General features: G+C 39.5%; 1 protein-coding gene across 1 annotated transcript; it reads right to left on the reverse strand.

The window, feature by feature from the left end:
- Window positions 1-21: 21 nt before the first annotated feature.
- LOC126148639 (uncharacterized) lies at window positions 22-27,721 on the reverse strand. The gene is made up of 2 exons (XM_049915769.1): window positions 27,522-27,721; window positions 22-949 (listed from the first exon to the last, which is right to left on the reverse strand). Exons 1-2 carry the CDS (start codon window positions 27,687-27,689, stop codon window positions 179-181), a joined length of 939 nt encoding a protein of 312 aa, XP_049771726.1. The 5' UTR covers window positions 27,690-27,721; the 3' UTR covers window positions 22-178.

Raw genomic sequence — 27,721 nt, forward strand, 5'->3', positions numbered from 1 at the left:
GCTTTATTTTTACTTGGATACTATTTAATTACTGCAGAGGAATAAAATGTTTCTCATTTTCTTTTGCAATTATGCCCACAAATAATCCAAGAAAATGTGCAGTATCAATATGCCACTTCTCTTTGATGATCCTACAACTTTACTTATTCATATATTTTCACAATCGGCTCTGAGTATATCATGAGTTATGATTACTATCTTTTGTAGGATTAATGGCCCCTTCTACATAATGATTAATAATTTCACTGGCCTCTTCCGAAAAGCTGTGACAGCTGTTCTGCTCAGAGGAGGTGTAATTGTTGGCCTGATCTTTTAGAACACTGTTGCTTTCCTGATTGCTATCTTTTATAGGATTAATGGCCCCTCCTATAAAATGATTAATAATTTCATGGGCCTCTTCCGAAAAGCTGTGACAGCTGTTCTCCTCAGAGGAGGTGTAATTGTTGGCCTGATCTTTTAGAACACTGTTGCTTTCCTGATTGCTATCTTCTATAGGATTAATGGCCCCTCCTACATAATGATTAATAATTTCACGGGCCTCTTCCGAAAAGCTGTGACAGCTGTTCTGCTCAGAGGAGGTGTAGTTGTTGGTTTGATCTTTTAGAAAACTGTTGCTTTCCTGGTCTGCGTGATTGCTGTCCCGCCCTGCAGAGTTAGAGTTAAGATTAATGGCGTTTTCTATATAATAATTAATAATTTCATGGGCCTCTTCTGAGAAGTTCTCAGTGCTGTCTTGGTCTGTGGAGATATAATTGTTGACCTGTTCTCCTGGGATATAGTTGCTTTCCTCTTCTATGTTGTGAACTCCATTTCTTTTTATGGATTTGCTTTCTCGTGGGGCATTCCAAGGCTGTTCATCAACAGATCCAAATGCGAGGTATAAGAAGTAAGTACCAGCAGAAGTAGCAGCAGCTATGTAGAACACCTTGTCCCACTGTGCCAATGTTTTCTGCAAAAAAAAGTGTTGGTACTGATTACAAGTGCAACTGAATAAAGAAAAATAAATTACAAGATTTCACCTTACTGCTGAAGAAATTTGTATTTCTATTAAAATATGAAGGATTCCTACTAGATCTTGTCTTTTCCCCCCTATTCATTCGTCTACTGACTTCATTACACTATTTCATCTTTCAAAGTTACTCATTCATCTTTTATTGTATTCCAGATTCCGTTAAATACATCAGTCAGATACCGCCTAATGCTCCTTTTGAAACTCAAAACAACCACTGACAGTTTCCACTTATTGAGAATCCATCTCAATATCCTACACTTCTGTATATTCTTCCAGTTCAGTCTGCAGTCCATACCCATAACCCTCAAAATGGTTGCAGTTTAAAATCTGGTTTCAAAGTCTTTCTATTAGAAACCCTCTGCTATCTTCATGTTTCTTATACATATGCAGTCTTCTTTCACAACCCTTAAACAAGATGTTTACAATGACTGAGTTGTGCTCTGTGCAAAATTTTACCGGTGGCAGAGTTTGGAAAAGTCACTCAGAACCCCGAGTCAGGGGAGTCTTCTCATATGGGACGAGAAGGAATTTTGCAAGAAGAATTTGATAGAGCACTGAGAAACCTATGACAAAACAAGAACAGATGACATTGCCACAGAATTACTGAGATTCTTGGGAGAACCAACAATGTGGTGGGTAAGATACATACAGCAAACAAAGTACGCTAAGATTTCAAGAATCTCAATTCAAAAGAAGGCAGTGGCATGAATATTACCAAATCATCAATTGGTAAATCATAGTTTCAAAATACTAACACAAATTATTTAAAGAAGATTGGAAAGACTAGTAATAGTTGACCTTGAAGACCAGTTTGGATTCTGGAGAAATATAGGAACACTTGAAGCAGTACTGACTTTGCAACTTATTACCTTACCTTCTGATGAAGTCACCCTTAGAGGTGACGAAACCTGGTCAAGGTATATAGAAAACTTATGCAACCGGTTGGTAGGCTTTTACATATTTTTCAAAAAATTATTATAGAAGTTGGATTTAAAACATACAAACCTACCTTTATAGCATTTGTAGATTTAGGACAATGCTGACCAGAATACATTCTTTGAAACCAAAGGCAGCAGGAACAATTTACAGAAAATGAGATGTTATTAGTATATATTCTTCTTTTATAAGATGTGAATTGTGATTTATTCGTCTCATAATATGCAGATGCTAATCATTTGATTATAGTACAGGAGACACGTAAAAAAGTGGAAACATAACTTCACTAGCTTAGTGCCTGCTGCTTTGCTCGCATTTGTGTAGTAATTACATAAAAAATTAATGTATTGGTAAGCTGTTTCTTTTTTATGCTGAAAAATTGTTGTGGTGACTGTTAAATAGCTTTCTTTGATAATTTCACAAATTGCAACACCTTCTAGACTTTTCACACTAATTAAGGCTTCTAAAGCATGGTCTTTTCCGAATGTACTTCTGACCAAAAAGCGATTCTGGTAGCTAATGTCCAAGGTTTTTGTTGATCATGCTTTTTGCTTTCTTACAGTGACATTTCCATAGAAACTTTCATCCCCTAACACATAAGTGTACATCAGTCATCATGAATTTAGTTCCTTTTTTTTAGTGTAATGAAATATCTTCTTAAGCATTTTTCATCCCCTGTTTCACCCCCTTGGGAGCTGAATTTCCAAAAACAGTGAAACATGTATTTTTTTTTTCATTTTTGACAGAAATGCCAAATACAAAATTTTGATAGATTTCGCTTGAAAAAAGGCTTTCATAGTATATAATTCCATAAAACTTTTCATCCCCTATTTCACTCCCTTCGGGGATTAAATTTCCAAAGTTACTGAAAGACAATTTTTTTTATTTCTAAATAAGAAGTCAAAACCAGTTTTCATAGATGGATCTTTAACAATGCTTTAATAGTTATTTAATAATGACTTATTTTCAAAAGACTTTCTCTCACTATTTTACCCCCTTAGTGGTCAAATTTCCAGAAATGCTGAAAAACAAATTTATTTATTTCTGACTGAGAAACCAAATACCAATTTACACAGCCCTAGCTTCAAAATTGTCATATTTGTGACACATTTTTCAAAAAACCTTTCATCCCTTGTTTCACCCCTTTGGGGAATTTCAAAAAATTCCTTCTTAAACAATGGCTATAGTATAAGATCAACAACATCCACTGCAAATTTCAAGTTTCCATCCTTATTAGTTTGGGCTGGGAGATGATGAGTCAGTGAGTCAGTCAGTCAGGACACTGGCTTCTATATAAGGAGACCGATATGACACTATAGTTTTGGCGAAAAGACAGCGACATTTACACAACTATTGATAAACTACCTCCTCTTCAAATATTTCATGCATCCTTCAATAAATCTTTAACTGAGTAGTAGCACTGAAGTTTATAATCATGTAGCTCCCCTTCCCCTCCTCCCTCCCAGTGAATTTAGTTTCATACTCAGAATGTTCTTGCCTGTTAGTTTGGTGTAAATGTTCACAGAGTCCGAGCACATATGTTTAAATGATGAGAAGGGAGCACACAATTAGCTTTATTTCTCATATTATAACAGTTTCCCTTGAATAATTATTAGTTACTATGTTAAAAGATGATAAGATCATAGATATATAGGGAGGTAACAGTTAATTATTGCAGGTCTTTAAATAGTGGGTGACATGGTTCTAATGATTCTTTTATGTAGTTTCAGTAAGCATAGTATGTTGCTCGAATTTCTTCAAACAACTATACTGACCATGCCACCAACCAACCACTGCCAGTACACACGATTCAACAGCGGCCACCCCTTCCACACCAAAAAACCCCTCCCACACAGCCTGGCCACCCGGGGACAGCATATCTGCAGTGACAAGAACTACCTTGCCCAGTATGCGGAAGGTCTCACAGAGACCTTCGCAGCCAGGCACTATTTCCCAGCCCTTGCCCACGAACAATTTCCCATTCCATATTTTCACACAACCCCAATCCTCCCAACACTCCCCAGAACCAGGGAGTACCCCTTTTGTCACTCAATACCACCCCAAACTGGAGCAACTGAACCACATCCTTCATTAGGGCTTTGATTACCTATCACCATGCCCTGAAATGAGAGACACCCTACCCATGATTGCACCTACCCTTCTAACGTGGTGACGCATCAGCCACCCAATTCCCACAGCCAGCTAGTCCATCCCTATGCCACTTCCAATCCAAGCCCCTTGGCACAGGGATCATATCCCTGTGGAAGACCCAGGTGCAAGACCTGCCCAATGCACCCATCCAGCACTTACCTATTCCAGTCCTGTCAGAGGCTTATACTACCCCATCTGGGGTCAGGCCATCTGTGAAAGCAGCCATGTCATATACTACCTCTGCTGCAACCATTCCACAGCTTTTTATATTGGTATGATTACCAACTGGCTGCCCACAAAGATGAAAGCTAACTGTCAAACTGTGACCAAAAGCCAGCATGCAGCTGAACATAATATGCTCAATTGCAATGGCTCATTCAAAACATGGACAGTCTGGATCCTCTTCTCCACCACCAGATTTTCTGAATTTTGCAGACGGAAGTTATCCTTACAAAACATTCTTCGCCCCAGAAATTACCGTGGTCTCAACCTACCATTCCATACTGTCCCCACACCCTCCACCCAACAATTTCCCTCCCCCCTCTTGTCCTATCATATCACATCCTCCCAATTCAAGTGCCCACACCCTCATTGTGAGCTGCTCTCTGCCAAGGCACCCACCAGTCTGCTCCCATCCTTCAACACTCCCCCCTTCTCCCTCAGCCTCCCAATGCTGCACCTGGCAGCTTCATCCTACTGCCTTGTAGTCACTGCATGCTGCATGAGACAGCGCTCTACTTTCCCCTCTGTCCCCCCCCCCCCCTACCATGCTATTCCACCCCCTTCCCTACACTACAGTTGCAATCTGCTCATTGTGGCCAAAGATAATGAACATGTGTGCATGAGGAGTGCCTGCCTGTGTGAATTTGTATGCATGTTTTCTTTTCTTTTCTGAAGAAGGCTTTAGCTGAAAGCTCCGTGTGTAACAGTCTTTTTGTTGTGCCTGTCTGAAACTCAACATGTCATCTTTACAGTGAGTAGCAATCTATCCTTATCATAACTGTTGATATTCCAACCTGGAATTTTCACTGTTTTGTACGTTATAACGGATTGGAAGCAGCTATGGTTGCGAATTTCCTTGTTATTGGCACTGGCTAATATTTGCAATGCAAATAAACAAAATTTGTTTAGTAAATACTCAGCTTGTTTAGTCCATTTTAAATTACTATCTGTGTTTAATCTTAAAAAATTTCTTGGGCTCTACTTCTAGATATTGATTTTTACGATATATTTCAGTTTCCTTGGGTTTTGGCTGTTTATTCTGAAATGGGTGATGTAGGTTTTTGGGATGTTCAGTGTTAATCCATTGAGCTGAAAACATGGTTCTAATGATTTAGTGTATTGGTGGTGTAGACAGGGGTGCTTTCTGACTCATGGTATTCAATAAAATGTATCATTTGCAAATAAAACTGATGGGCATTTACATTAATGCACAAATGATAAATGCAGAACAAAAGCAAAATAGTTCCTATAATGAAGCCCCATGGGACTCATAGGAGTATCTTTGTAGTCACTGGCATGAAGAAAGTCCCATTTTCTCAATAAATTCATTGTTCAAACTAACATCCTTAAAACGATTTAATTATAACTCGAAATTTTGAGCGTGAAATTGGAGAAAATGAGAAGGTTCATGTCAATTTATTATACCAAAATATTACCAGGTTTAAAAATACATTCCTGGAAATTGAAATAAGAACACCGTGAATTCATTGTCCCAGGAAGGGGAAACTTTATTGACACATTCCTGGGGTCAGATACATCACATGATCACACTGACAGAACCACAGGCACATAGACACAGGCAACAGAGCATGCACAATGTCGGCACTAGTACAGTGTATATCCACCTTTCGCAGCAATGCAGGCTGCTATTCTCCCATGGAGACGATCGTAGAGATGCTGGATGTAGTCCTGTGGAACAGCTTGCCATGCCATTTCCACCTGGCGCCTCAGTTGGACCAGCGTTCGTGCTGGACGTACAGACCGCGTGAGATGACGCTTCATCCAGTCCCAAACATGCTCAATGGGGGACAGATCCGGAGATCTTGCTGGCCAGGGTAGTTGACTTACACCTTCTAGAGCATGTTGGGTGGCACGGGATACATGCGGACGTGCATTGTCCTGTTGGAACAGCAAGTTCCCTTGCCGGTCTAGGAATGGTAGAACGATGGGTTCGATGACGGTTTGGATGTACCGTGCACTATTCAGTGTCCCCTCGACGATCACCAGTGGTGTACGGCCAGTGTAGGAGATCGCTCCCCACACCATGATGCCGGGTGTTGGCCCTGTGTGCCTCGGTCGTATGCAGTCCTGATTGTGGCGCTCACCTGCACGGCGCCAAACACGCATACGACCATCATTGGCACCAAGGCAGAAGCGACTCTCATCGCTGAAGACGACACGTCTCCATTCGTCCCTTGATTCACGCCTGTCGCGACACCACTGGAGGCGGGCTGCACGATGTTGGGGCATGAGAGGAAGACGGCCTAACGGTGTGCGGGACCGTAGCCCAGCTTCATGGAGACGGTTGCGAATGGTCCTCGCCGATACCCCAGGAGCAACAGTGTCCCTAATTTGCTGGGAAGTGTCGGTGCGGTCCCCTACGGCACTGCGTAGGATCCTACGGTCTTGGCGTGCATCCGTGCGTCGCTGCGGTCCGGTCCCAGGTCGACAGGCACGTGCACCTTCCGCCGACCACTGGCGACAACATCGATGTACTGTGGAGGCCTCATGCCCCACGTGTTGAGCAATTCGGCGGTACGTCCACCCGGCCTCCCGCATGCCCACTATACACCCTCGCTCAAAGTCCGTCAACTGCACATACAGTTCACGTCCACGCTGTCGCGGCATGCTACCAGTGTTAAAGACTGCGATGGAGCTCCGTATGCCACGGCAAACTGGCTGACACTGACGGCGGCGGTGCACAAATGCTGCGCAGCTAGCGCCATTCGACGGCCGACACCGCGGTTCCTGGTGTGTCCGCTGTGCCGTGCGTGTTATCATTGCTTGTACAGCCCTCTCGCAGTGTCCGGAGCAAGTATGGCGGGTCTGACACATCGGTGTCAATGTGTTCTTTTTTCCATTTCCAGGAGTGTAGAATTGACATAGCTCTGATCTGCACCCTACTAATTATGTAGGTAAAAAATGTATTTCTGAAAACCATTCCACCACAGAAAGAGGAATGCTGAGTATGAATGGGTATAGGTTAGGATGGTAGTTCAGGTACCGAGAAAAGAGAAACTGGCACATAGGCTAGGGAATAATACAAAATAAACACACCGGCAGAACATCATCTGCACAGGAGTTGAACAGATACATTCTGAGAATTACAAGCAAATGTCTTATTATTGTAAACAAATAAAAGAAAAGTACAGTAACTTACACAAAATAAAAACTTTAAACAATGGAAAATCCAGGGTGGAATAATAACAATATCATGGAAATGACAGATTGCTACTCAACACCATTTCCAAACTCCGGAAAAGAACCATAAGAATAATAACCAAAAATACTAGTCGAGCTCATTCTAAAGATCTGTTCAAAACACTGGCGATTTTAACTGCTCCACGTGAATACATTTACCAGTCAGTTGTACACATCAAAAATAACATTGGTAATTACTGCACAAACAGCTCTGCCCATGACCATGCAACAAGAGATAGACTCAACTAACATTTACCAAGAAAAAATAAACATAAAACTCAAAACTGCATTTTCTACCAAGGAATAAAACAGTATGATAAATTACCAAAAGAGATTAAAGAAATTGCAAAAATACACTTATTTAAAAAGGCAGCTAAAAAGTACCTACTATCCAATACATTTTATACAGGGTGTTTATAAATGAATATTGGGGTTTTAATGCCTTATGATATTTATTATATTAAACTTACAGTTATAAATGATATGCCAAATGAAAGAGCAACTCAAACAGTTTCACCAAGAACCTTATAAATGTTCAATGTGAGCACCATTTGTCACTCGGCACACATCAAGTCTATAGCTGAGTTCTTCTCAAATGTTGATAGTCTGTCTTCAGTGATTGTAGCAACAGCTGCTTCAATCCGGTTTCTTAATTCATGGAGGTCTGCTGGTAGCGGAGGCATGTACACACGATTCTTGATGAAGTCCCGAAGGAAAAAATCGCATGGCGTTAGGTCGAGTGAATGTGGAGGCCATGCAAAGCAAGCCCTGTCATTGGACCTATTGTGGCCTAGCCAGCACTTGGTTACAGGGAAGTTCAACCAATCGCGTACTTCGCTATGCCAGTGAGGTGGTGCATCATCTTGTTGGAAAATGAAGTTCTGTGGCTCATCTTCTTCCAACTGAGGGAAGAGCCATTGCTCTAGTGTATCAAGGTAAGACGTGTCAGTTACAGTAGGTTCACCAAAAAAGAAAGTCCCATAAACTATCCGCCAGGATACGGCACAAAAAACAGTCACTTTAGGGGAATCTCGTTGCATTTGTACCACCTCATGAGGATTTTCTGAGCCCCAGATGCACACATTGTGAGTGTTAACATGTCCACTAAGGTGACAGGTCAATTCATCACTGAAGACAGCATTATCCAGAAAATCTTCATCATGAAACAACATTTCGTTTGCGAAGTTGGCACGTAATCCATGGTCTGCTCGCTTTAGAGCCAGTAATAACTGTAAACGGTAAGGACGTAGTTGTATGCGTTTTCAAACTTTCCAAACAGTCAACACAGGAACTTGTAATTCATGACTAGCCTTCCGGACTGATTTCTTTGGGCTACGAGTGAACGACTCTCTCACTCGCTCAACAGTCTCTTCACTAACTCTTGGTCTTCCTGTGCTATTCCCTTTACAAAGGCAGTTGGTATCTTCAAATTGATGATACCGTCTACAAATGTTATTATCACTTGGAGGATCACAACCGAACTTCAGCCGGAATGCACATTGCACTGTAACTACAAATTCGGTGTTTGCGCTGCGCATGCGCACTGGTGCCAAACACATCTGTTTGAGTTGCTCTTTCATTTGACATATCATTTATAACTGTAAGTTTAATATAATAAATATTATAAAGCGTTAAAACCCCAATATTTATTTATAAACAGCCTGTACATTGAAGGATTACTTAGATAAAACAAAGTAGGGGTTTGATAAACAAATGTTGTACAAATAAATAATAATAGTGATTATAAATCATCCAACATTCCACGTAACACCTCCACTTTATGTTTTTTCCTTATTTTTTCCTTTCTAGAAATACTTACCCCCAAGCTATGCACAGCACAATACTAACACCTCTTCCTCTTTCTGAGCTCAACATCTCACTCATTATGGAGGGCAAATGGTAAGTTGTGGTACAGAAAATGGCCCACAGATCACCAATGTGTGTGTGTGTGTGTGTGTGTGTGTGTGTGTAGTGAGTGAATTGTTAGAATTGTTATGAAACAATGTATGTACAGTGTGCAGTGACTGATAGTGAGATATGAGTGAACAGTGTGGCATTACATTATTTAATATGTTATTTGTAAAAAATGCATCGCATACAAGTAGTAAATCTAATGATTGTCTCTAACTAGAAGTCTGTAAATATATGTGTCTACGAATTAGCTTATTTGAAATTGGTCTAAACTGAGTTGCTGACAAGCACAACAAAAGACTTGTCTTTTTGTTGTGCCGGCCTGCAACTCAATATCTCCACTACATACTGCATAGCTATCTATCCTTTTCATAATATAAAATCAAACTTCAGAACCATGGCTTAGATATTACTGTGCTGGACAGCCTTCTGAATACTGTGCCACATTAGTGAAATTTGGTCATTAAAACCAATACTCCTAAGTGTGAACAAGCCAGAATTAGCAATGTTTTAAATGTATCACGCAACTGAATAGTATATTAACATATACAGGACTCAAATGTCAGTTTTATGTCAGACAGTACTTGCCTTGTGAACCTGGAGTTGATGTCCAGTTTGGCTTTCCCTGCCAGTAATATTCCTATAGAGCCTTAAAGGTCACAAATAAAAATTTCTGGTAACTTTGATTTTTAATTACTGGCAATTATATATTCAACTGATTTTCAGATACTAACATGGAATTATGTGCAGATATGGAATGGAATAGTCACATAGGCTCAGTCATAAAAAAACAGGTGACAAACTTCGGGAGATTCAATTGGTCCACAAGAGGATTGCTTACAGAAAACATTCACGTGACTCATCTTAGAATATTGCTCAAGTCTGTGGGCCTATACCACACAAGATTAGCAAGGGTATTGAACATATACAAAAAATTGCAACATGAATGCTTTGTTTGATCCACAGGACGGTGTCATAGAGATACTGGAAAAACTGAACTGGAATCACTTGGAAAATGCAAAATAACCAAAGTCAACATACAAAGTTTGAAGAACCATCTTTCAGTGAGAAATCTAGGAATATACTACAACCCCTACATTCTTGTTCTGTAGGGATTGTATAGAAAACACTACACTAGTTATAGTACTGCAGAGGCAATTAAGTAATTGTTCTTCCTGTACTACATATGTCATTGGTTATTAGAGATGGAGCACAAACTCAGATTGTTTCAGCAATGGGGAAGGAAATGCGCCATGACCTTTCAAAGGAATCATCCCAGCATTTGCCTGGAGTGATTTAGGTAAGTCACTGAAAACCTAAATCTGGCTGGCCGGATGCGGATTTGAACTGTTGTCCTCCCGAATGCAATTCCAGGCTGCAAACCATTGCGCCGATTCACTCATGGCCCAGGAATAAGCCTTAATAAGTGATACAATGGGAAGTACCCTCTGCCATGCAGTTCACAATTGAGTCAATCCATATGAAGTGGTCCAGTGATGGTTTCTTGGCCATTTTGAAATATTTTAATTTTTTTATATGTGATTGCCCCAGAATTGAGAAGTTCAAAACAGTTTTAAAATAATTTATCTTGCACCTTTACTGGATGGCGGCCATTATTATTTGTAGGCACCCGGCGATTTTTCAGTCTGGAGACATTAGCAAAAATTTGAATCTCTCTGCACTGGGTTAAGTTCCAACATTGCAATTGACTTGATTGTTTTTAGAAAAGTGTCCTCTGCAACACTGTCTATTACACAAAATACCCTAAATTCAAAAATAAACAGTCAAAATGACCTCCAAAGTTAGGTATCCAAATTTTCAAAAATCCACTTTTTAGCCCGAAAGTTACAAACAAGGAGTGATTTATGAGAGTCTATTTTTTCCTATAGTTAGATAGATAGATTTATGAGAGTCTATTTTTTCCTATAGTTAGATATCATACACTACTAGCCATCATATAGAGCAAGAACACTTACTAATGTTTCCTTAATCTTTTACGAATTTTTCAAATTTGAAAATTATCATTTTTATTTTTTTTTTATTTTTTATTTATTTATTTTTTTTTTTAAGTTTGGGGTTAGTTATCTCAAGGTGGGACTGAATATAAAATATTAATTTTTAACAGTTTGTACACCTATATGATAGCAATGTACTGTCGAAATTTCAACATTGATATCTGACTGTGAACAAAGATATGAATTTTTGAAAATGAGGAAATAATTCACATTACTCTACAATTGATCTTATGGCTGTTGCCTATTTAAATGGTTTATGTTTCACTGTAATAAAATTTAATTGTGACATACACTCCTGGAAATTGAAATAAGAACACCGTGAATTCATTGTCCCAGGAAGGGGAAACTTTATTGACACATTCCTGGGGTCAGATACATCACATGATCACACTGACAGAACCACAGGCACATAGACACAGGCAACAGAGCATGCACAATGTCGGCACTAGTACAGTGTATATCCACCTTTCGCAGCAATGCAGGCTGCTATTCTCCCATGGAGACAATCGTAGAGATGCTGGATGTAGTCCTGTGGAACGGCTTGCCATGCCATTTCCACCTGGCGCCTCAGTTGGACCAGCGTTCGTGCTGGACGTGCAGACCGCGTGAGACGACGCTTCATCCAGTCCCAAACATGCTCAATGGGGGACAGATCCGGAGATCTTGCTGGCCAGGGTAGTTGACTTACACCTTCTAGAGCATGTTGGGTGGCACGGGATACATGCGGACGTGCATTGTCCTGTTGGAACAGCAAGTTCCCTTGCCGGTCTAGGAATGGTAGAACGATGGGTTCGATGACGGTTTGGATGTACCGTGCACTATTCAGTGTCCCCTCGACGATCACCAGTGGTGTACGGCCAGTGTAGGAGATCGCTCCCCACACCATGATGCTGGGTGTTGGCCCTGTGTGCCTCGGTCGTATGCAGTCCTGATTGTGGCGCTCACCTGCACGGCGCCAAACACGCATACGACCATCATTGGCACCAAGGCAGAAGCGACTCTCATCGCTGAAGACAACACGTCTCCATTCGTCCCTCCATTCACGCCTGTCGCGACACCACTGGAGGCGGGCTGCACGATGTTGGGGCATGAGCGGAAGACGGCCTAACGGTGTGCGGGACCGTAGCCCAGCTTCATGGAGACGGTTGCGAATGGTCCTCGCCGATACCCCAGGAGCAACAGTGTCCCTAATTTGCTGGGAAGTGTCGGTGCGGTCCCCTACGGCACTGCGTAGGATCCTACGGTCTTGGCGTGCATCCGTGCGTCGCTGCGGTCCGGTCCCAGGTCGACGGGCACGTGCACCTTCCGCCGACCACTGGCGACAACATCGATGTACTGTGGAGGCCTCACGCCCCACGTGTTGAGCAATTCGGCGGTACGTCCACCCGGCCTCCCGCATGCCCACTATACGCCCTCGCTCAAAGTCCGTCAACTGCACATACAGTTCACGTCCACGCTGTCGCGGCATGCTACCAGTGTTAAAGACTGTGATGGAGCTCCGTATGCCACGGCAAACTGGCTGACACTGACGGCGGCGGTGCACAAATGCTGCGCAGCTAGCGCCATTCGACGGCCGACACCGCGGTTCCTGGTGTGTCCGCTGTGCCGTGCGTGTGATCATTGCTTGTACAGCCCTCTCGCAGTGTCCGGAGCAAGTATGGTGGGTCTGACACACCGGTGTCAATGTGTTCTTTTTTCCATTTCCAGGAGTGTATATTTAGTTAACACTATCACCCAATATTCATTTAGTTTATTTATTTTTAATAATGCAATATTAAACAATAGGAGCTTTCGCTTTTGTTCTGTAGTAATAAAAATGCCCATTTATGTTTAGGATTATTGTGAATAAAGAAGTACATTCTTGCTGGGTGTGGCATTGTCGAAGTACATTATTGCTGGGTGTAGCTTTGTTGTAGTCAGTCTGTTCTGAAACCTCTGTTAGAGTGGATGTAAATACTTCATCGAGAGTGTAAAATGTGTTATGTGCTTTGTTCTGTGTATAATTTGTAATTAATTTTGAGAGATTAACTGGACTGCAATAACATGGATGAACAGTGCTCTGTTGGACACGTAGCAAGTGAAGTGTGTCACAAAACAGTTTACAGTTCAGTTTCAAAAAACTTGAAAAATGTCAATGACTTTGATGAAGTTTGACAAAATTTGTTTAATTTTCAACTAAGTTCTTCTGTAACATCAGTGTGTGAGTATCATGAGAAGAAATATATTCTGAAGTACAACAGCATCTTTGGAAGAGAGTGCTGTGATCCGCTTGAATTTCATTAAAAGCTTTTTACTATAGGTTTGAGGGAAATAAAACTTGAATATTTGTCCTTGTTATGCAAGAGTGAAACAGCTTTCCAAGTGAAACGTAATTTGATTCCTGGAAATTCTGTCTGCCCAAATTGTTACTCAAAAATATTTGTTGTGAATCCAGAAGCATGTAAACTTGTTAATGAAGTTTATATTCCTGATGAGGAAGCTGTCAGCATATTGGATTTTGCTTGTTCTAAGTTAACCAAGGGAGACCAAGATATGAATACACTAAGCAGATTCAGAAGGATTTAGGTTGCAGTAGGTACTGGGAGATGAAGAAGCTTGCACAGGGTAGAGTAGCATGGAGAGCTGCATCAAACCAGTCTCAGGATTGAAGACCACAACAACAACAACAAGTTGACACATCTCCTGCTTTGAAAATAGTAAAATTAAGTAGCAGAAAAAGAACAGCAGCTATTGAAAATAAGGTACAATAAATTTCAGACAAAATTAGAAAAGACTTGGAATCATGCTTTGATAATACAGATACCAACATTATTTCTAAAGAAGAAGAAAACCTACCACCAGCATCATCTGACACTGAATATTTGAGCTTAATAGAGAAATTAAAAAAAAAAGTTGAGTGACATCTAAAGAGGAAAAAGTTAAAAATTTTAGAAAAAGTTAAAAATTTTAGGTTTGCTCTCTGACTCATGGTCAAGAGAAAAAATAGTTCATGAATTCAATGTTTTTCATTGTTAGGTTAAACTAACCCGAAAATTAGTGAAAGAGCAAGGCATTCTTCCAGTTTCAGGAAAGAAGAAATGAGTAGGTATAAGTGAAGAAACAAAGATATCCAGCAGTTTTTTGAAGATGATGAAAACAGTAGAATGTGCCCAGGTTGCAAAGATAGTGAAAGAGTTGTTATAAATGGAGTTAAAGTAAGAAAGCAGAAACGACTAGTGCTGTCAAATTTAAATGAACTTTATGTAGCTTTCAAAAGTTCTCATCCTGAATGCAAAATTGGAAGGTCAAAATTTTGTTACCTCCACCCTAAGTGGTATATTTTGGTTGGATCCTCAAGGACACTTTCTGTATGTGTTTGTTCATATCATCAAAATGTCAAACTGATGATTGTGGGTGCAAAACTCAGTGAACTTAACTACACAGAGTTACTAGATTTAATGGTCTATGACACTAACAGTTACGACTGCATGATGAGTTTGTGTAATAAATGCCCTGGTAAGGAAATCGTTATTGAATTGTTTCGCGAATATGATGAAGAAATGCCAGACAGTATTACCTTCAAACAGTGGGTCACAATTGACAGGGCAGAAATGATAACAGTAGTTAAATCTCAGGAAGATCACGTGGAATCTTTAATTGATAACTTACAAAAACTCAAAAGTCACCACTATGTTTCTAAAATTCCAAAGTAAGTTTTTGAAGGACAAAACTGAATGCATAGTGCTAGCTGATTTTGCAGAAAATTTTACATTTGTGATTCAGGACGGAATACAAGGGTACCACTGGGTCAATGACCAGGCAACAGTGCATCCATTTACCCTTTACTTTAAAAATGAGGAATATGAAAGTTGCAGTTCTTTAATTTGCATTCTAAGTGACTACTTAGAGCACAACACTTTGACTGTACATGTGTTTCAAAAGTATGCAATAAATTACATAAAAGAAAATTTTCCCACGGTTGAGAAGCTGATATACTTTTCAGATGGAAGTGGTATTCTGTATGAGAACAAAAAGAATTTTTCAAATATGTGCAACCACAAAGTAGATTTTGGGTTGGAGGCTGAATGGTACTTATTTGGATCTTGCCATGGTAAAAATGCATGTGATGGAATAGTAGGTACAACAAAATGTGAAGTAAGTAAACTGACATTACCTATTTCCTGATCAAGAAAGAAAAAGTGGTTCTGCATATGAAAACAACACTTCAAACCAGATTTGAAAACTGTATAGCAATAAAAGGAACAAGGCATTTCCACAAATCCCTTTACATTGCAGAAAACTTAGTTCGATGCTATGTAACATCAGAAAACGAAATTTATGAGGATCATTGTGTCAGTAAAATTACATCTCTGTCTTGAACGTTGAATGACATATTGACGTGTGTATGATGGACAGAGGTGGCTTGCAGAGGTTGAAAGAATAAGTTGAAAACAATGATGTTTTTGTGCACTTTTACCACCCTGCTGGACCAAGAACATCATTCAAGAAATCTACTAGTGTCAAAGTTTGGATACCAATGAAAAATGTTTTAAGGAAACTCTCAGTGCTTGAACTTACCACAGCAAATGGGAGGTCTTATTCTATATCAAAGAAGCTGTCTGAAGAAATAAATGTTCTTAACATTCACCACCAGGTTTAGGAACAGTCGCATCTCAAAGGATGTTAGGCCTAATTGAAAATATTTGTTGTCAAAATAATATAAATGTTAATTTCAGTGATGTTTCCACTTTTTGTATATAATTCAGTACCTTACTTCAATAATAGTTTATTATATCCCGCCAAGATCACACATGCATAGGCAACAGCCATAAGATCAGTTGTAGAGTAATGTGAATTATCTCCTCATTTTAAAAAATCCATACCTCTATTCACAGTCAGATATCAATGTTGAAATTTTAACAGTATGTTGCTATCATATAGGTGTACAAACTGTGCAAAAATCTTATTTTTATATACAGTCCCACCTGAGATAACTAACCCCAAACTTTACAAAAAATGAAAATGTTCAAATTTCAAAAATTCATAAAAAATTAAGGAAAAGTTTGTAAGTGTTTTTGCTCTGTATGAGGCGAGTAGTGTATGATATCTAACTATAGGAAAAAAATAGACTCTCATAAATTACTACTTGTTTGTTATTTTTGGGCCTAAAAAGTGGATATTTGAAAATTTGGATAACAAACTTTGGAGGTCATTTTGACTGGTTATTTTTGAATGCAGGGTATTTTGTGTAAAGACGATGTTGTAGAGGACACTTTTCTAATAACAACCATGTGGACTGCAATGTTGTAACTTAACCCAGTGCAGAGATACTCATATTTTTGCTAATGTCTCTAAACTACAACATTGCCACGTGCTTACAAACGAAAATGGCCACAATTCAGTAAAGGTGAAAGGTAATTTTTTTTAAAAAAACTGTTTTGAACTTCTCAATTATAGTGTAACCACATATAAAAAAATTAAAATATTTAAAAATGGTCAAGCAACCAACTTAATTTTTATTGGACCACTTCATTTGGTTTAAGTAGTTTCAGAATAGAAAGTACTTGGGTAACATTTCTGTGTTGGTTAAAGTGGAAGTTTGAGTTCACGAAGTAAATGCTAAACACCTATGCACTAATAGTTTGCGAACAGAGAGCAAGTGGTTAATCTCTATGCCAGGTCACTTTGGTGAACACATGTAATTATAACACTTAGGGTCAACTGCACCAACGCCGATTAAAAAGTAAGATAACCGAGGGCCCCTTGATCACAGTTAAAACTTAATCCCATTTAAGTTGTCTCTATGCTGCGCCAACGTTAAATGCTGAGTACCAAAACACGGTTAGCTAATCGGGAGTTTCACCGCAGTTAACTCCACGTGTTACAAAGGAAAGTGCCCATATACATGCAAAGATAATGATATTTGCTGACTGCCTGTGACAAGGGGGTTGTAACTACCTTGGTCTGTGGTACTTATGTGCACTTTTCATATTGTTGTCGTAATGTGAGCGTTGTTACTGCACTATGGAGAACAAGGAAAGGACGCCGAAATTTTCCAAATTCAAAGCAGACATACTTTTGGAGTTGATTGCCTCCAATTCAAGGATATTACAGAAAAAAAGGATAGTTGCACAGTTAGGGAAAAACTTGATGCATGGGAAAATATAGCAACACAATTTAATTCAACTCCAGGTAAAATTAAATTTTATTTGAATCATAAATCAATAAATATCTGTTACAAATGTAAATTAAAACACTATTTTTCATGGTGCTTAGATTAATATTGAATAATAATTCAAGATACACACAACAAAAATGATATCAGCTACTACAAAATATATCCATTTCAGGTGTAACAAAAAGAAGGCCTGGAAGGCTTAAAACATGTTACGAGAATTTGAAGAGGAGGTTGCAGAAGGATTTGGCTGCAGAGAAGGTTCAAGTCTATAAAACAGGAGGAGGGAAGGCAGTACCAGTATCTAAAAAGAGTCCACATGAGGCAAAACTACTGAAAATAGTTGGCTCATCATTGAAGCCACTGGAAAATACCTTTGATTTGAATGCACAGTACAGTGTAATGATTCTAAATGTAGATGTAATTGATGATGCAGTGGTTGGCGATGCCTGCAGTACCACAAACAGTAATGAAACTGTAATTGCTGCTGAAGCTGGCGAAAGCCTTATCCCAGCACAGGTTGTTATGGAGAATGTTTAACAACCCTTCTCCAACCTTCAAGTGCAGGAACACAAGAAACACGTAATCGGAGAAGGATGCCACTGAGGCCTAAACCAACTTCCTCCTCTGCACTGGGCAGTGTGATGCAGAAGAGGGTGGAAGTACTCCAGCAGCAGCTGGAAATGATGAAGAGAGAACATATGAAAGAAATGAGAATAAAAAAATCTCAAAAGGTTGGCACTAAAAGAAAAATTAAAATATTGGGAGCGGAAGAATTCTACCGAATGTAATGAAAATGTTTAAAAAATGCTATGGTATTTGTGCACTATAATAATTTCAAATAAAAATAATTACATATTTTACATGTATTAAGTAACAGTTTACCTCAGTGAAAATGTTCATCAATTATAGGGCGACGAACTGCTCATCCTGGTAATGTGTCATCATATGTTTGTTGACCGGGAGGCATTGGCTCATTATCATCGATATTGGGGTCCCTCGTGCTACATAATAGCCTCAGCAGCCGCATAATTTCCATATCTTCTGGTGGCTCTTCCTTGCTTGTGCTCCTTGCAATATTATGCAAGACAGCCATACTTACTATAATTGCATACTTACTATAATTGCCATTGTCTTTTGTGGATTACACCTCATTCCCATAGATAAAATGGGGACTCTCCTTTTCCACAAACCATATTGTCTCTCCACAGTGTTCCTTGTTGTAATGTGAGACCTATTATATCGGTGCTCTGCCACACTCAGTGGATTTGAAAGTAGTGTCAATAAGTAAGGTCTGCATGCATAGCCACTATCTTCCAGTACGTGACCGACTGGTATTTCACCATTTTCGAACTGTGCCCTTCAAGCGCATTTACGAAATATTGTACTATCGTGCACAGAGCCAGGCCACCAAGCCACAATGTCCCGTATTATTAAATTGTGGTCGCTGATTGTTAGACAATTAAAGGAGAAATATGATTTCCTATTGCGGAAAAGTTCTGCATTCTGTCCCCCAGGTGACTGAATCCTTATGTGAGTGCAATCCACTGTACCAATGACTCCAGGAAATCCAGCCAGTGTGTTGAAACCATCCCTCACAGAGTGTACTTCCGCTCAAGAAGGAAACTTCATGTATTGATGAGACATTGCTGCCATGATTCCTGACACTTCACTTATAATTCTTTGTGCCGTTGTAGAATGTACATTAGCACTGTCACCAATTACTATATTAAATGTTCCAGTTGCATATGCCCTTAATGTCATCAGAAGTCCGTTCATGGGTGAGACCGGATTATTTCAGTCAATTGGAAATTCTAACCTATCGTGGATTTGATCCAATAACCACCTCACTGTTTCTTTTGAAAGACGAAACCTCTCTTCAAATTTCCAGTCACCATAATCTTCGAAAGGATTTCCCCTTTCCACAAGTAGACCAACACAGTTGTGATGATTTATTTGTTGAAAATATAGCATTTCTTTGTCTTCTATGCCATCTAAAACATCAAAACGCACTGCCATGTTAAGTGTTTACAATAAGTTAATCACGATCAATTCAAGATAATCGACCCTTCGAGCTCAGTTAACTTTAATCATGATCAAATCCCTCGATTAACTTTGATCGAGGTCGGTCAGCCGAATATCGAGTTAATCAGGGTTAAAAGCTGACTTCAACGCGGTTAACTTTTAATCGGTGTTGGTACAATCGGCCCTTGCTGTAAAAGTTTGCAGCATGCTGATAATGTAAGTGTCACATCATGATATTGGTTTAAATTAAAGTCGATGCCTGTCTAATATGATTATACCATTTCTATGAAAATTTGTGTTTTAATACTGCACGTTTATAAACTCTGCCTTATCTATATCATTTATGTCACATCTTGGGCTCAGCTGTAAACAAGAACCTTGAAAATGATAATGTTTCATAAATATAATTTACTGGACAGTGTTATATGTTCTGGGGACCACACTACAAATTATCTCATGTGCACTGTTACTTTCATGTTCCTGTCACTGTATAGTATACCTCTGTGAACTTCAACAAGTACTATGACTCTAAGTAATGGTTGGGTGTGTTCTCTTCCATGTGTGTGTGTGTGTGTGTGTGTGTGTGTGTGTGTGTGTACGTGCGTGCGTGTGCAGATAAATGGGGTCTAGAATGAGATTTTCACTCTGCAGCGGAGTGTGCGCTGATATGAAACTTCCTGGCAGTCTCTGCAATATCCTTTCTTTCAGGAGTGCTAGTTCTGCAGGTTTCGCAGGAGAGCTTCTGTAAAGTTTGGAAAGTAGGAGACGAGGTACTGGCAGCAGTACAGTTGTGAGTACCAGGTGTGAGTCGTGCTTCGGTAGCTCAGATGGTAGAGCACTTGCCTGCGAAAGGCAAAGGTCCCAAGTTCGAGTCTCGGTCGGGCACACAGTTTTAATCTGCCAGGAAGTTTCATATCAGCGCACACTCCCCTGCAGAGTGAAAATCTCATTCTGGAAACATCCCCCAGGCTGTGGCTAAGCCATGTCTCCGCAATATCCTTTCTTTCAGGAGTGCTAGTTCTGCAAGGTTCGCAGGAGAGCTTCTGTAAAGTTTGGAAGGTAGGAGACGAGGTACTGGCAGAAGTAGAGCTGTGAGTACCGGGCGTGAGTCGTGCTTCGGTAGCTCAGATGGTAGAGCACTTGCCCACGAAAGGCAAAGGTCCCGAGTTCGAGTCTCGGTCAGGCACACCGTTTTAATCTGCCAGGAAGTTTCAAATGGGGTCTACCTTCAAGCATCTGCCAGCACTGTTTTTCCAACTTTTTCTCAGGGGATAGATCTACCAGCACTATTTTTCCAACATTTTAGTTACTCTCTTCTGGATCAAACAATGCTGCGGCCATTCGCTACACCCTTCTTTGTGTACATTCAGTATCCCCTGTTAGTCCTACTTGGTATGAGATGCACACACACTTGAGCAATGTAATATTATGTACTCTATGAATGTTTTGTGTTTTGTAAGCAGACTCCTCTGTCGACTGATTGCATTTTCTCACTAGTCTATCAAAGATTTTGTTGCTGATAAGAAGCATCAGTTTCAGCTGAATCACAATACAATCCACAGAAAATGTTTTACATTGGAATCTCCTTATCTACAGTTCAGAGTGGAGTTATGTACTCTGGTGGAGAGGTATTTAACAAGCTCTCATCTACCATACAACAAGAAATTGGGACTCTCAACCAATTCTACAGAAAATTAAAAACTTCCCTCAACAGTCAGTCCTACAAATTGTCTGACTATCCAGATTCAAGGATTGAATATTCCTATTAAATACATGGCAAGTAGCAGTGGTCATTGTTGCATGGCAAGTAGTAGTGTGTTGCAAACAGGCCAGTATTGTTACAGATGTAGATAACTGTTTTCATTGAAAAATGGGAACTTATCAAATAAATATACGGCTGCTGACAAAAGATAAACAGCAGCTACAAAGCAGTAAAATACTGCAAATAGGCTGTATGTTACAGACGTATGTAACTATTTTCTTTGAAAAGTACAAATATCTCAAATAAACATAAACAGCAGCTGCTTAATTTAACAAAGAAGCAGATGGTTTTTTGCTAAATTTGTTGCTTATTTTATTCCACAACCCTGAAGTGTCTGTATTGATGGAATCTTTCGAACATGATGAATGAATGAATTTATGCTGGGGGCAACAGTAATTGCTTTACTTTGGATACCTTGGACACACTCTCTTGGTTAGTGTGATGAGTAACATCAATGAACTTATGTCATGGGCCTCTAACACTAAACAACTTCACACACTGACACAAGCAGACAATAAAATGAATAAACACAGAGGTTTACAATGCCAAACATAGGAATACATATTAACAGAAGAAAGACATTAAAAATACAACGAGCTACAGTCTCTACAAGAGCAATAGTTACACAACCTCTGACAATAAAGTTCGGTGAATAGTCCTGTAACATTAATGTAGATAAACTACAAACTATAGTTACCTTACTGTCCTTCAAAATAGTCACCTCCCATAACTATGCACCACTGAGCTCTGTGATACATGTCCTGGAAACTTGGCACAAAGTCTTCTTTGGGATGAGGTTCAAAAACAGCGTCATTTTTCATTGGATGTCAGGAATATCATCAAATCTCTTTCCTTTCAAAGTGAGTTCGAATCAAGGGAATAGGAAGAAGTCAGGAGAATCAAGTTGCACAACCCCCTTCTTGCCAAGAACTGTTTGATGATACTGACTGTGTGTAGGCGAGTGCTGTCGTGCACAAATAACCAGGAACTTTTTTGTGCATACTGGGGTATATGATAGGAATGGCAACTGAACAACACATTCAGTTTCCAGAATTTTAAATTTTTAAGAGATAGTTTGTGATCTTTGTAGTTCCACTTGAGAGAGAGAGAGAGAGAGAGAGAGAGAGAACATTTAGATTTAGTGACATTTGCCACACTAGTAACCCAAAACTTGAGTTTCTGTCATTCAACCTCAAGGAGCGCACACTCACCACAAATCTTTCTTGCCTGTAGCAGTTAATCACCCTCCCCCCCCCCCCTCCCCTCCACTCCCTCTTAAGAAGACTATAAATCAGGATATTATATAAGTGCCATGAACAGAACATATAAAACAACTGAAATCCAAATACACCAGCAGAAAAATTGCTCAGTCTAATGCCCAAACAAGCCAACTTGTTATCTTCAGGCATGAAAACTGAACAAAAAGTAAAGATTACACCAGAAGACCTAAAGTTAAAGTTATGACAACAACAAATAACACCAAAAACAAAAGCTAAATATCTTTAACTGACATGGATAACTCACATAAACAATGTCATAGTAGAGGCAAGATAAATACTCAGACTTGCAAAACTGACTGAAGAATACATTAACAGCAGTTAAATCAAACATACAAGACCCTCATTAAACCAATTCTCAAACATTCCAGGGCCACCTGGATGGCTCACCCAATCCAAACATAAAGACTATCCTGCACTGATAGAAAAATCATAATAATAACTACAAGATATAGTGTATATTTGCCAAACAATAGATATATAGATATTCAGCAATCACAGGCCCTGCAGACCACACGCTGCCTGCACAAACTGCCTCCATTCCTTCGTTTTGTGCCCGGTTCTTCCAGGTGTCTTCAATTCCCAGGGCTGCTAGGTCCTTTGCCAGGTCGTCCATCCAGTGCTGTCTTGGTCGTCCAATGGGGCGTCTGGTGATTGGTTTCCCCACTAGTGCCATCTTTGCCTGTCTTCCATCTGGCATACAGGCTACATGGCCCACCCATTGTATTCTTTTGCTCTTTATCTTCTGTAGGATAGTTGGTTGTTGCATCAGAAGATAGATTTCCTCGTTTTTCCTCCTCCTCCATTCTCCGTTATCTAACACTGGTCCCCGTATCTTCCTCATTACTCTTCTTTCAAATATTAATAGTTTTTCCCTTTCTCGCTTAGTCATGCTCCATGTTTCTGAACCATACATTACTGCTGGGCATATCACTGTGTTGTAGATTTTCATCCTAGTGTTCCCTCTCTGAGGGAATGCATGCATTTCGTTCCCACTGCTACTCTTTCCTTGATGTCCATTTTTATGTTGTAGTCTGTGGTAAACCACGATTCCAAGTATTTGAACTGGTCTACTCTCTTGAACCTCTCGTCATCTATCTCAAGAAATTCTATCTGCTCTTGCCTTCTTCCTAATTGCATGAACTCTATTTTGTCTTGATTCAGTTTGAGGCCTACCTTCTGTGCATTATTGTCCATTTTCTGGTACATTTCTTTCAACTCGTGCTTTCATTCACTTAATAGTACTATGTCATCTGCATATGTGAGACAATTGAAGTTACCCTCCATCTCTACTCCAGACCACTCCTGTTGTCTAGACTGTTTTATTACTTTCTCTAAGATGACATTGAACAGAACACATGAGAGAGCATCCCCTTGTCTGAGGCCTGTCTCAATCTCGAATGTTTCTGATGTGGCTCCTCGGAAACGTACTGCTGCCTTTGACCCTTCCATACAAGCTTCTCGAGGATTCTGTAGTCCAGCATTTCACTGTATAGGCTATTCCTGTGGATGCTGTCATATGCACATTGAAAATCTGTAGATATCTTTATCATATTCCCAATGTTTTTCAAACAATTGTCTTAGTGTGAAAATGTGATCTATTGTCGATCAGTTTGGTCGAAAGCCAGCTTGGTACTCCTGTATGTTGTTCTCTATGAATGGTTGTAATTTTCTGAGGATAATGATGGACAGCACCTTATACGTTACATTCAACAAGCTGATTCCTCTGTAGTTACTGCATTCCATTTTGCTTCCCTTCTTGTATATTAGGCATATTATAGCCAATTTCCATTCTTCTGGCAGTTTCTCCTTCTTCCATGTCAACTGGATCAGTTTATATATCTGTAAGTGTAAGCTCTCACCTCCCTCCTTGATTAATTCTGATGTTATTCTGTCCTCCCCTGGGGCTTTGTTGTTCCTCAGTCCTTTGATTGTGATTTTCACCTCTTCTTCACTAACTTCCCATTCTTCTTCATCTTTCCTTTCCTCCATAGTGTTTTCAGGTAATATCCCATCTTGGTCTGGGCGATTCAACAGCTCTGAGAAGTATTCTTTCCATCTTTCTACAATTCTTTCCTTGTCATTTATCAGGTTGCCGTTCTTATCTCTAATGAAAAAAGTTGGGCTCTGAAATCCATGTTTCCGATTTTTTATGTATTGGAATAATTGCCTTAAGTTCTTGTTTTGGCTCTCTGCCTCAATTTGTTCTAGCAAGCTGGTTACATATATTCTCTTCTCTGCTCTTAGGATTCGCTTTGTCTCCCTTCTGATGTTGATAAAATGTTCCCTTTTCTGCTCATTCTCCCTGTCAGCTAGCCATTTCTCTCTCATCTCCCTTCTCTTTTCTGTAGCCTTCTGGCATGTCTCGTTGAACCATTTCCTCTACTTCGTTATCTTCTATCTTCCCAATATATCCTCTGCTACACTTAGTACTGCCAAACAATACCATGTATAAAATATAAAACCTTTACAATACTGATTCATTAAACTTTCTAGTAAAACAGGACTGAACACATATAGTACTGGTACTAATACAATGACAATGGACCAACTTAATGATAAAAACAAAAGTTTCCAAAATTTCAGTACAGTTACCCGCAACAAAATGAAAACAGGTTAAAACTACAATGAAACAGGATGGAAAACAGGACTAGCCAGTAACATCGAACATTTCTTAATATTCATTCATTCATTCGTTTATTTATTGGTCCATTTGATTCATTACATACTTAAACAGTACATTGAATATAGGACAAGTCAAAATTGCAAAAGGAGCAGAAATACACACACACACACACACACACACACACACACACACACACACACACACACACACACACAGAGAGAGAGAGAGAGAGAGAGAGAGAGAGAGAGAGAGAGAGAGCATGACAAAATTAATTACAGATAACAATCATAAATCACAAGTGACAAATATAGCAATTTGAATTTAACCATTATTACATAATCATTGTTTACAAGGCTAATTTTTGTAATTTAAAAATTCTTTTACAGGGTAAAAACATATTTCCACTAGAAATGACTTAAGATTATGTTTAAAAAAATTTATGTTGCTGCAATTTTAAATCACTGGGTAAGCTGTTATATGAAAATGGAAATGAAGTCCCATGCTTCTTTACAGAGCGTAGGGGAACAATGCGGGAGACCTGCACCGCCTTACTAGGCAAGGTCCTAATGGAGGTGGTTTGCTGTTGCCTTCCTCTGACCGTAATGGGGATGAATGATGATGATGAAGACGACACAACAACACCCAGTCATCTCGAGGCAGGAAAAATCCCTGACCCCGCTGGGAATCGAACCCGGGACCCCGTGCTCGGGAAGCGAGAACGCTACCGCGAGACCACGAGGGCGGACAAGCTGTTATATAGCTGAACTGTTATCTGTGATACACTTTTTTGGCACAGTGCTGTTCTACACTGTGACATGTGGGTATTATTTGTGTTTCTTGAGTTGTGACTGTGTATATGCTTATTTTGTTGAAGATGTCCAGTTGGGTTTAAAAGATACTCATTTGCAAACAGGATACACTCATATATGTAAAGGCTCGGTAGGCTCATTATTTTCATCTGGATGAAATTTGGTCTAGATGTTTCCAGTTTTCTTAGTTTGCAAATACCCCTGATTGCTCTTTTCTGAATCCTAAAGATCTTTATGCTGGTGCCTGAATTTCCCCAGAAGATTAGCCCATATCGAAGTAGTGCATGGAATAACAGCCAATAAAGAAAGGTTTTTTTTTTTTTTTGTTTTTGTTTTTTTTTTTTTTTTTTTTTTTTGGGGGGGGGGGGGGGGGCTACACTCACCTGTAAGTTGAATGGCAGGTTGCACCAACCCCCCCCCCCCACACACAACAAAAATCAAAATCAGAAAATAAAATAGACAATAAGCTGAAAATTGCTCTTTCTCCCCATTTACAAATACGTAGAGTCCAAACAGTATATCAAGTGTAAGCTCTCTCATCAGTCCACTCTTTCCTTACAGAGGAGAGAATGAAACATCTTGTCATGAAAAACATGATGATTGTTACTTTCAAAAAGATGGTACTATCCCAATTTTGATGCTCAGTTCTTGTTCAACAACAAATTTTAAAAAATTTGCACTGGTTATTATTGCCTGCAGTATGCACATATATCATAGTCATAAACAACATTTCATTACTCTTACAATTATAAATACATGCTAAAATATTCTTGTAAGATATTCATTAATGTTTTGTATTCAAAGTGTCTTGCAGCCTCCATATAGCTGATAAATGGCATTTTCCATCTGCGTACAAAGACATGGATGCTTACTTTTTATATTTTGTATTTACTGGACCAATATCAAGCATATGTTTATCAGCAGCAGTCTTGTATTTTGCTAACAGCTTTCAATGAACTTATTGCAGATGTTCTATCAGTTTTAAATGGTTTCTTACACATTCTCACATTAGTACAAAAATAAAAAAAGAATTTATCAAAAATATTAATGTAAAAAGTAACAAAAATTTCTGAGCTTGTTTGTTATCAGCTCTTTTGCACACTGTAAAGTTAAAGGGTGATGTAGCACAAAATGTAGAAATGAGGTTTTTAGGAGAAAGTTAAAATCCATACAGGTGGACCATCACAGTAATCTGGAATTGTATACAACTCATCCACACATAAAAGTAAGAGAATATATTTTATAGCCAGCCGCACTCAACCAAAGGTTCAATTAAAATAACAAGTGGCAAAACAAGAAATATGTGGAAAGAGTAAGAAGATGAAACATGACAAAAATAAATAAATATTTCCACAAAAGTTTGTCAGTGAACTAGATTTATACTTAAACACAGTGCTAAGGTACTTTTAGTGGAACATACATTGCCTTGGGTGAGAGCACCAACAGTGACAGGTGCCAGAATGCCAGTAACAGTGATGATAGTATGCAGCAGGCCAGCAATGGTGCCAGAGAAGTTCCTGGCGAGGTCCATGTGGTTGAGGCAGCTGCCACCATACAGTGCACTGCTAGCCACTGTGGTGACCACCATCAACACCACAACAGCTGTTTCATCGCAGTCCA

Source organism: Schistocerca cancellata, chromosome 2 (genome assembly GCF_023864275.1).
Source record: "Schistocerca cancellata isolate TAMUIC-IGC-003103 chromosome 2, iqSchCanc2.1, whole genome shotgun sequence".
Lineage (NCBI taxonomy): Eukaryota > Metazoa > Arthropoda > Insecta > Orthoptera > Acrididae > Schistocerca > Schistocerca cancellata.